The 11,719-nt window shown below is 44.0% G+C and overlaps 1 protein-coding gene across 1 annotated transcript; it reads right to left on the bottom strand.

The window, feature by feature from the left end:
* Window positions 1-798: 798 nt before the first annotated feature.
* On the bottom strand, window positions 799-3,193 carry croc (forkhead box protein crocodile). Its single transcript, XM_001354152.4, has one exon. The coding sequence runs from the start codon at window positions 2,626-2,628 to the stop codon at window positions 1,057-1,059; it is 1,572 nt and encodes a 523-aa protein (XP_001354188.2). The 5' UTR covers window positions 2,629-3,193; the 3' UTR covers window positions 799-1,056.
* Between the last annotated feature and the right edge of the window lie 8,526 nt (window positions 3,194-11,719).

Genomic DNA, 11,719 nt, shown 5'->3' on the forward strand with positions numbered 1-11,719 from the left:
GAAGTGTGTAAATTACTTACTGCCACATAAATCTTTTTGGAACGAGACTACGGGAAAGTTTGTTGCAAGCATAGCGTTTATATCTGGCGACTGGCGATTCTGGAATCCTATCGATACCCAGAAAGTCACCATATTCCTATGGCCATTTGCCACTAAACTCCTTTTCATTTCATGAGTAATTCGTTGAGTTCTTGAAATGGAACCCGTTGAATAATTATTATTTATCTCGGAATTTTGCCGGTGAGCTATCGAATTTCAAATGAAAGTATGGTTTGCCAACAGAGAACCAGATGGAATCCAACCTGGAGGATGGAATCGATGATATGATATGCTAATGAAGTTCGATTAAAGTTCGAAGCGGTGGAGCGTGGGGGGATTGAAATAAAACAATTGCAGTTTTTTGATATTTTAACATATTTTCAATACACTTTTTTGTTCGGCTCATATGGGTATGGGTTGTTTTTCTGATACAATAATTATATTATACTGGTAGCTATGAATTAGTTTTATAATTTATTATTGCTTACGTGCTCTAGGGGCTAGTTTATAAGTAGGTGTGATATCCATTCCAGTGTATCTAACCAAGCGATATACTAGTATCAATGGTGATAGTATTATTTAATGATGCAAATTTGCGCCAACTTCCACAATTTCCGTAGCAGAGAGTGTACCCTAATCCTACAGTGATAACAATTACAATTACAATAATTACGAATTCGAAAATTATTAATCAATATCATTATTATTATTATTATTACTATTATTATTATAATTATTATTATTATTATTATTAGGGGATGTACGTGTACGCATAAAACTACAAAAAAAAACTTTGCTTACGATTTAGACGATTATATGTATATACGATACGATTTATAGAGGTGTGTAACATTGAAAAAAAAAATATTTATTAAAAAAAAATTCTGCAATAAATTCGATACTGAGATACATTCTAGAGCTGTGGATCGTTCTTGGAAATATATTTACACGAATATACAAGAGATAACAGCTAGACTTTGGAGTATGCCACACATCCACATATGCCTCTCCCATTTCTTAGACGCCATACTTGATGCCGTACTCCTGATAGTGCCCCATGTGGGGCCGATAGTGACTCAGGTTGCTCAGCTGCCCCAGCTGCCCCAGATTGCCGCTCAGCGCATGATGGTGATGATGGTGGTGGTGGCTGCTGATCACTGCCGCTGCGGCCGCTGCAGAGGCTGCTGCCACACTCGCCGAGGCGGGGGGACTCGCAGACTGGAGGCTCCCTGTGGGACTCCCAGTGTCCAGCTGGCAGGATTGGTTCTGCTCGAAGATCATATCGCGGAAACCCAAGGCGGAACTCGGACTGCTCGTCAGAACCGAGGAGGCGCCACCTCCGTTGTGGCTGTGGCTGTGACTATGACTGTGGTTGTTGTTGTGGACACTCGAGTTGTTGTTGTTGTTGTTGCTGTTGGGGTTGGTGTTGGGATGGCCGGGGTGTGTGGGCGTGCCTTGCTGACCGCCCCCGCCGTTGGGAATGGGCTCCGAGGGCGGCGTCTCCGGGGTGTACCATCCCCCATGGGCCGGTCCATGCGGCGTTGAGATCGTGGTGGGCGAATGTCCCGAGGATTGAATACCACTGTTGTGTCCCCCGCCCGCTCCACCGCCGCCTCCATGGCCGCCGGGCGTGAGGGGATGCGAAACGTGACCCACATGGCGCAGCTGCTGGACATGATGGGCGGCCGCCGCATGGTGCACGTGATGCATCTGACTGCTGGCCACCGACGCCAGATTGTCGTCGTTCAAGTGGTACGGATAGGCGCTGTGATGAATCCGCGGATTGTAGACATTCATCAGGGAGTCCACTGTGAAGCCAGCATGTTCTACGCCCCCAGCGAGATGGTTCATCTGGGCGAGGCTGTCGTGGCAGGAGTTGAGCATTGCCGCATGGGAAACATCCTTGCCGCTGAGACAGCCCAGATCCATGAGCGGCTCCTTCTTGAAGTGGGCCGCATGGGCGGCCATGTGCTTGGCCTCCAGGATGCCGTTGGTCATCAGCTTCAATGGCTTCATCTCGGCCAGCTTTTCGTTCATCATCGCCTGCCGTTTGATGGCCTCCTCCTTCTCCCGCATGACGTCCTTCTTCTTGAAGCGACGCCTCCGCCGCAGGAACGATCCGTTGTCGAACATGTTGTAGGAGTCCGGATCCAGGGTCCAGTAGGAGCCCTTGCCTGGCTTTTTGTCGTCGCGGGCCACCTTTACGAAGCACTCGTTGAGGCTGAGATTGTGCCGGATAGAGTTCTGCCAGCCCTGCTTGTTGTCCCGATAGTAGGGGAACCGCTCCATGATGTACTGATAGATGCCATTCAGCGTCACCTTCTTGTCCGCCGCATTCTGGATGGCCATCGCAATGAGAGCGATGTAGGAGTATGGGGGCTTCACGATCTCCTTGTTCTGGTGCGGCGCCCCCAAGCCGTAGGCACTGGCCGAGTACGGGTACCGGGAGTACTGGTCGTAGGCGTAATGAGCGGCTGCCGCCGCTGAGGCACTGCTTGCCGCCGCCACCGCAGAGGCCGAACTATAGCCGGCGGCCGTCTGAGCGTAGTGCCGGGAGAAGGAGTTCTGATCGCTGAACAGAGTGTGCATCTTGCTGGACGATGGATGGTGGATGTGGGACGGGGTCTGTATTTATGCCACGATCTGGTAAAGATCTATGCAAGGATTGCGGCCAAATGCCGCACACCGAATTCCGGGCACACTTTTGTGGGAGCTTTTTCTGGGCTGCCACTCGATTTGTCACTTCACTTAGCTGCTGTCGCCGTTTCTTATTATTTGTTTGAAAAAAAATATTTGCTTTAACAAGTCGGCTATATGCTCGTCTGTAATCAGATATATCCATACATATACATATATATTCATATACATATATAGAGTTAGTATCTGTGTGTGCGACACCGAAGATGGGACGCAGAGCCAGCCGTGAAACGAACCGTTCGCTATAGTAACACGTCGGATACTGAATCTGTGTAACTGAAATAACATACAACTCGAGTCGGAGCGACGCGACGCAACGCACGAGGCAGTGGCAGAGTGGCAGCGTTGATTTCCAGCAGAGAGCGCGATGCAGCAGATACACCGAAAAATGTATCTGCAGCAGAGTGGTGTGTGCGTGTGAATGTATCTGTGGCCAACCACCGAATGGCTGGATGGATTGCAAACAATACTGGCAGTCAGTAAGTGAAGACATACACACACGCACACCGGCACTGGCACTGTTCACACAGATACAAAAGTATCTGGGGGAGAGAAAACCCGTACTGCGGACGCCATTCATGATTTTTGTTGGTACGCCTCTTCTCTCTTACACAAACCCAGGGGAAATGGGAAAACTCTGCCGCTGCTGCTGCTGTTGCTGCTACTGCTGCTGCTGCTACTGCTGCTGCTACTGCTACTGCTCTGCTGGGAAAATAGTTGTTGCCAATCCTCCTTCAGTCTGCTCCTCTCCTCCCCGCTCTTTCTCTGTGTTTTTGTTGTTCAAACTAATGCTTAAAATACGGCCTAGGCAAATGGCTCTCTCGCTCTCACCCACTGGCTGATAGTGCAAGCAGAGCGGCCCAGAAAGAGAAAGAGAGAGACAGCGATGGTTCAGGCACCTGGGAAAGCTAACAGTACAAGTGGGTGGCTTTAGTGTGGCATGTGGAATGGGGCAGGAGAGATTCATGGCTGCTGTTGCTGTGCCCCTTACTTTTATGCTGGCATAAATTAGTGGCCAAAGTTTTTTCGATTTCAGCTTAAAGTTGGTCCCCTCTGAATTGGAAAGTGAAGGGAGGGGCTGGTAGAGGAACGGAAGAAAGTTGTCCGTTAATTTGCCGTTTGATGGGTTCTTTACCAAGATGGTTAATGGGGAGTGGCCGGAAGGCTTGGAGAAAACCATATCTGAAGGTTGTTTTCGTTTGGGAGAAAAGGAATTAAATATTTTGAAATTTTCTGTTCTTTGGGTGCTTAAATATGTTAGACCTTTCCTTGGTGATAGCTTCAAGATTTTGATAATATTCAAATTGAGTTTCAAATTTCAGAAATTATACTGTTTTCCAAGAAAGAACCGATAGACATTAAAGAAATTTATTTGCCGTACAGGGGAATTCATATTCATATGAAGAACCGGTGGGTATTTGTACACTTTATCAATACTGTGAATGATACATATATGTATTTTGAAGTATATATTCAGGATGCTCTCATTGTATATCATACTATTTCATCAATTGTAAAGCAATCTGTCTGAGCCTTTTCGTTTACTATGAATGGTATACGAGCTGTTCCTCTATCATATGTCTGCTATAGGAATTAAGGATCTCCAGTTCCAGCCTACAATTCGTTTAACTACTGTCTTTGCATCTCGGCTTGCATTCCATTCAAACATATATTCTCGCCAGCCCTTTCATCATCGGCACCGCAGTGACCTGCTAACCCCAAAAACACAAAAAAAGATACATACGAGTGTATTCCATATATAAGAACTCATCTCCACTTCCACTGCCTGCCCCCCCGAGGAGTCCTTGCCCTTGGTTGTTGTTCTTCCAAGTGCGGTTTTTCTTTTTTTGCCGACTTAATTTAGGTTTTTTTCTGCTTATTGAAACAATATTTTTTTATTGACTTTGTCAGCTTTAAAGTAAATTTTACGAGTATACGAGGATGTATGTATGTTTATTTGGGCAGGGGCACCCAGTGCGTGTATGCAAGCGAGTCCGGAGTGTTTGTCTGGTTATTAGAGACACAGACACATTAAAAAAAAACCCAAACAAACACACAAGCATACATACATAGTATATGTATATGAGGTATATTCCCTATTTGCGAAACAGAAAAAAAAACTTCTGCCTACCATAGTTTTTTACAAAGCTTTTTTATTCATGTATGCCGTAGAACGAATAGAACGCTATGTCAGCGTTTGAAATGAAGTCAGGTTCCAGGCTCTCCTTCTTCTACAATCTGTGTCTGTGTAATTGATACAAGAATAATATTTGGCTCTATTAACGCAATCGCATTATTTTGACAAATATTTGTATTGTTTTAACATAATTTTTCGCATGCGATCTTTCAACGGAGAAGGATGAATGGTTGGCTGAGCTGGAGATGGATCTGGATCTGGAAAATGTGAATGTGAATGGTAATCATGTGTGGGTGTCCAGTCCCAGAGTCAGAACGAGTCCTCCTCCACTGACGTGGTCTGCATTTGAAATTCGAATGAGGCGGTGACTCCAGACTGTTTGCTCCATTTTTGCGCATTCCATTTGGATTGTTCTTCCCCCTTCCGCCTTCCCCTTCCGCCTTCCCCCTTCCCCCTTCCTAGCCCACCCCTCCTGCTGATTTAACAAATTTCTGTCTTCGATATTGGCGCCGTGATTGTGAGTGTATGTATCTGTGTGATTGTGGGTGTTTTTTGTGAGTTTCTGTCTCCGAGTTCGAGTGTTTCTGTGCATTTTTGCACAGCTCATGTTATTTTTACGGAGTTGCCATTGCCTGTCTGTCCCGTTCCTGCCCCATTCCGATGTATCTGTGTCTATATCTGCAGACATCCCACCTCATTTGACCTATGAAAATATTGTTTTAGTTTCTCCAACTGCAACTTAGCATTTCGTCCCTAAATGCAGTGAAAGTTGAAAGGGACTGCAGAAGAGATACATCCAAGTACATATGTATTATGTATATACATATGTATTATGCATTTTTAAAGGTGATGGAAATTTTTTGAAGCAGCTTAAATGGTTTTACCTGAGTTTTACGTATATAAATATTTCCTACAAATTGAATATAATACCTTATTTGAAAGTTTTTATATTTATATGAAGTAGGGACTTTTCAATACATTTATGCTACAAAAATGTGAATTCTATCTAAGTTCTCTACGTTTGTATTTAAAAACCGAGTATTTACGTTAAACATGGTTGTGCTTTTTTTTACTATACCATTTTGAAGATTTTGACGATGAAGATGGATGACATTCCTAGAGGTAAAACTCATTTCAATTAAATCTATTAAAGATATCTCAGAAGAGATAAGCACACATTTCTAAAGAAGTATGTATAAATTGCAAGTACATTAATAATAGTACATTAAGTCCCAGACATTCTAGCTTTATCAACTCCGACCAAGTTCTTTGAACTATGAGCCTTGAAAAAATGCCATTTCCGACACGCTCTTGCCGCATAAAACATGTCAATTAGGCCAACATATTTGCCATATTCTAATGACATCAGGGTACATATAAAAATTACAATCAACCGATGGGAAACGGGGACTGTGGGCTGTCTCGCCCATTTGCCACGCTCAATTTGAGGCATTCAACGACACGTTGACACCGCCGTTGTCGCTGTCGCTGTCGCTGCTGCTGCCGTTGCCGTTGCCATTGCCGTTGACAACGCTTCGTTTGAGCTTTGAGGTTTGGTTCCATATCTGGGATTTGCAACATATGCCACGGGAAGGGCCATCGGGATAGGGACCGGGACCGGGTACCGGGAACATGTGGCAACTCATTGGCTATTATTCAATTTTAGCAATTCTTGTTTCAGTATCTTTTCGGCGGATAGCAGGGTAGTGGAGCGGAGCGTAGCGGAGAGTAATCCCAGAATAATATTTATTTTAAAGTGCAGGGGAGTGCACCTAATCAGACACTTGAGCCGCCCAGGACCAAGGAGACGAACGAAGGGACCGAGGGAGACGGACTTAAGCGGCAAGAAAAATACAATTTTTTTTCAAAAAGAGGAAACCCGAAAAATGAACGAAGGGCTGAAGAATTGAAGAAAATATGTTGCTCCGGGAACCGTAAAAATGCTGATAAAGTGGTTTCAATCTTTGAAATATGCGCATACTCTTACACAGATAAACAGATACACCAGTGGCGGGGGGCAGTGAATCACATAGATACACCAATACTGGGGCACGCCGCCGCTGCTGCTCTCTCATGAATATGCATGCGGCAGAGGCAGAGACAGAGGACCAATATGAAAAGGGGACTCAAACACATACACAGAGAGAACGACTGCGCAGCAATGAGCAGGGGGCGTGGCTATTCCAAAAGAGAGAGAGATGAAGCGATGTTGCACGACCTCTCGCTTTCACACTTCACACTGCACTTTACCACAGTCTCCACCCTTCTTCGGGGATGCCATCGAGAGGGGATGTGGAATGTGGAATGTGGGATATGGGATAAGGTATGGTAGGTATATGGTAGGCAGGGGGCTTCATATATTCGCCACTCATTAAAATTTATGATTTGTATATGGTTCAGAGCTTATTATGCATATATTCTGCACTATTTTTTTGCTTTTCCCGTTTTGCCTAGACAATTTAGCAGATTAGTTGTAGCCACACCACACACATTTCTGTTATTCCTGGTAGGATGATGGTCTGTGCGGCAAAGGGGTTGTCCGATGTTCTGGATTGGGCTGGGGAAATATCCGCCATTAGCTTAATCATAATCGTAATCATGGTGCCAAATCTTCCGGTCATAAGCGGCGGAAATTCAAAATTCACGGCGGCGCTAAGTCCGGATGACTACCTGGTCGAAAAATATGAAAGACTCTCGTTCCCGTACCCAAAGATGCGAGGTCCTGGCACCGGATGCTAATCATCCAATGCTTAGGCATTGATCATCATCCCATCCACCCCTCCCCGGCAGCGGGAAAACTTTTGCGGCAGGCTTCTTTAGGCATGTTTAGACTTTAATATGCGCCGCGGGAATTCTTAATGAAATTTGAGTCTTTCCTTGGGTATTTCCCCTGTCGTATACGTGGGATGTCAAGATTAACAGAACCCGAATACCTGATGGCCGACCGAACGACCATACTTCTATATCCCTATTCCATCATGTGGCTTCTGCTTTTGTCAGTGGTTTTTCCCCCTTAATCGTACTGATGATGATGATGATGATTCTACGCGTGTCCTGCGGTTTTTGCGGCTTATTTGTGGTTGCACAGCAGCAACCGCAATCGGCTGGGTGTGGGTGTGGGTGTTGGTGTTGTCAGTGTCGGTGGCTACTGCTTTGGAACAGATCTGGGATGGGATGGGATGGGATGGGATGGGAACGTGTTCAAGGTGTGGACTCTTTGCTTAAGTGATGAGCGAGTGCTTGAGTTTTTCCGAAAGTGAAGTGTAAGGAAAGCTAATGATAAAGAGGGGAGGATATGGGGGAGTACACGTTCTTTAAAGTTTATTTTAGGGAAATTACTTTGGATTTAATTTGGTTTAAAATTCATCTTCGATTACGCAAATCTAAGAGCCAAGAGCTATTGATAATTTATAATATTCTTAATCTTTGAGGAATTGTAGCCCATAAAGTCCACTCATTCAATCAGTTTAATGAGCTCTAAATGATTGAAGTATCGCCCAGCTCTACCTCACACGGAAATGTCATCCGGGGCTACCTGCGGTCTGCCTAAACCAAACAATATTTCCTTTTACGATTGATTTCATTCATGAAACACCTTCCCAGTATCCATCGACGGGAACTCCATTTAAAACTGCGGTAGTCGTAGTCGTATCTGTTGCTTGGGCTGCTGCTGCTGCTGCCGGTCTAATGTTTATTTAATAAATATTCGATGCCATGTTATTGCAACAAGATTTTTTTTCTGTTTATTTGTATGGGAAATACGCGCGACATACTCGAGACGTTGGCGGTGGAGGTATTCCTCGGAAGGCAGTTAGGGAGAAAATTTGCATTGAGCAACTCTTTGAATCGTTTCCTTATATTATATATTTATGGGGAAATGCACATCAGATCTGTACACATATTTTTGTTCTTTTGTGGCCGAAACGAATACAATTTCGTTATGGCTCGTCTATGAAAACATTCGACAGCTGAAAATCCTTGCGAAAAACGTTTTTAATTCTCGCATAAATTTAAAATAAATAAAAGTGCAACAAACGATTTTTGTGGTAAAAAAAAAGAAACGGAATGTTGTTTGTTTTATCGCAAAGAAAAATGTTCGGTTTTCTTTTCTCCATTTTTCGAATGCGAAAATAAAAATGTTCAAATCATTTTATTTATTTATTTATGCAGGCTGCATCTTCGATTTGGTTTTCGTTTCGTCCGACAGAATGAGAGTCCTCTGCCTGACAGTCCGGCTGCCGGACAGCCTATCGAATACCCAGGACTGAGACCCAGACCCAGAGCCGGACTCTCGTCCTGTTCGTGTGTTTACTTGACGCGCAAATCCTCTTACGCAGCTCGGCCTCAGAGCTCCAGAGGGTCCTGCGTTGTGGTCTGGGCTGAGTTTTCGGTTCGCTTGCAGTTCGATTCGAGGCGGAACGAAACGAAACGAAACGGACAATTGCATGTTTTGATTGCCGCCTGCAATTGTTCTGCCGCTCGGCCGGGTCCTACCTCGTTCTGCCTCGTCCTGCCCGAGTCTTTTCGCTGGCTTGCTGTGCACTTGTGACAATATTTTCATAATTTTTGCATCTTTTTTTCGCTCATAGCCAACGGTAGGTGCGTGTGTAAACATTAACTTTTCAAGAAGATTTAATCCCGATTATCCTTTGACTGTAAAATTTTTCACTCAAAACTTCATTCCGTTTCACTTTTCCTCGCCCCGGCTGCCGTTTTTCCCTTTTAGCCGTGTTTGTCTTTGGCTTTTCAGCTGAGATTCAATCCCAATCCCATTGCCAGTCCCTATCCCTGCTTTGTGTCTGTCTCCCTGTCACCGGCTGGGCAGCGTCTCGTCCTTCGATAATGATCAACGGCGACGACTTCTTGATGCGATTGCTGCTGCCCATTCTCTTGGTTGGACAATGGTTCCCTTTTGGGCCTCGACTCGAGCGGTGGTCTGTGGTCCATTTGACTCTGGGCAGGATTTTAATTTGCCCATAAAGGTGAGACAATTAACTGAATAATTGGATTGTTGATCTTTCGGACAATGAGGCTGGGCATGTGCCCGAGATTTGAACCATTGCTACGGTCAGTCTTTAAGAAGATTAGTTTTCTGACTATGGAATGGTGCTCAAGTTGTCATCCGTTTGGTATTGTGGTTCAATTAAGGTGTCATTATCTGTAATGTTGCATCCACATCGCGTGAAATGTGCGCAGAAGGAATTATTCTTATAGGAAAATCATTCAAAATGGTTTATACGACACAAGCAATCTTTTCTCCAACAAGTTTAAGTAGAAAGTTTGCCTAACATGCTCAGATGTTCCAGAAACGGGAAAACGTCCAACAACCCAACAAGCCAATCTTCTAAAAGAAGTTCCTGTAAGGAATACAAGAAACAGAACAAAATGTATCCTAAGGCAGTTCCAATTTTGAAATTTAATTTTAAATTCAAATTCCAACTTACTATTAGCAAACAGTGGCGACACCTGCCGCTGCTGGTTCGTGCCTCCGCTAAACCCATATCCGTATTCTTAACAGCACTGTTTTTTTCGGAAATAAGAGACTTGCCAGACTTGTCGGAGAAGAGTGGCAGCTCGCGCCCAACTTCCATTTCAATTTAAAATACCTGCGATCGTTTCAAATTCCATGGCATATTTATAGGCTGTAATGGTAATATTTACTGAAAATTAATACCTACATACATATGTCTAAATTAAATAGATTAACTCATTTGCGCTTAGCTGATGACCATGATGGCATTCAGCAGGACTTGGATGGCTCAATGTTCTAGTTGTCCAGCTCGCGGTCACGGGCCTCGTCGATCTCCAGATGCTTCTTGTTGTCAAAATCGTTCAACAAAAGTCCTGACCTGGCAAGTGCCTCATAGACAGGGTAACGCTGCAGACGTTCTCCACGCGCTTCAGGCCGAGCTTCATGAGCTTCTCCTCGACGCACGACAGCGTGTGCACCTTTTCCGGACCGACTTGCGGCCCCTTAGCACTGAAGAGAGAGTTTACCTAAGGAGGGATACTGCGGATCTAGTGCGTTTCGTACACCCATCACACTGGGTTCCACATCGAAGTCCACTCATCCGCTCCACTGCTCCTATCGTCGGGCATACAGGCATCTCAATACAACTCATCATCAGTCAAAATCTCGGGGAGGGACATCTCTTCATGACGCTAGCTCTTGGGCATTCCTTTACTCCTCTCTGAAGAGGCAGCAGCGGTCTTCTTAAAATTTCCATTTTTAGTTACCTTTAGTTGTTTTTCCATCTTTTTCTAAAGTTGTATATGATTTTTACGTAAACAGAGGCCAAAAAATATTCGCACTACTTATTTTTCTTGAGATATTGATCCATGAACAGAAGAACAATCCATCCACAAAGAACAAAGGCGTGGAAAACTTTGACCCTGTAGAGTGACTGTGTTTTGACACTTAACTGTAACTGTAAATACATACAATATTCAATAAAATGAATAATGCAATGAGTGGTCCTTTAGTGGAAGATTGTCGAAATATATTCTACAAATAAAATTGAAAGCTAGCTAGAATAGTTTGAAAATCATATATAATCCTGAAAGCGATTTTAATTTGATTTTCTTTTGATTTCGTGAATTATTCCATACAGGGTTGCACTGAAACTGCGCGGGGTGCTCAAATGCGCAATGCATTTTCTGACAAATGGAAGATATGTAACTCCGATTCGAAGTACTATCGACATTTTAATGTTTGCACAATTTTCTTGATGTTTCTTTATTTATAGTATAAGTACCTCTAAATTGCTATCATAAATTTATATTCCCATAAGATAATATTTAAAGTTTTAAAAAATAAATAACTCTCTTGGAGTATTTGGTGTTCAA

This window comes from Drosophila pseudoobscura, chromosome X (assembly GCF_009870125.1).
Source record: "Drosophila pseudoobscura strain MV-25-SWS-2005 chromosome X, UCI_Dpse_MV25, whole genome shotgun sequence".
NCBI classification, from domain to species: Eukaryota; Metazoa; Arthropoda; class Insecta; order Diptera; family Drosophilidae; genus Drosophila; species Drosophila pseudoobscura.

Coding starts and splice junctions, on each gene's coding strand:
- croc (XM_001354152.4), bottom strand. CDS start 2,628: ATGCACACTCTGTTCAGCGATCAGAACTCCTTCTCCCGGCACTACGCT.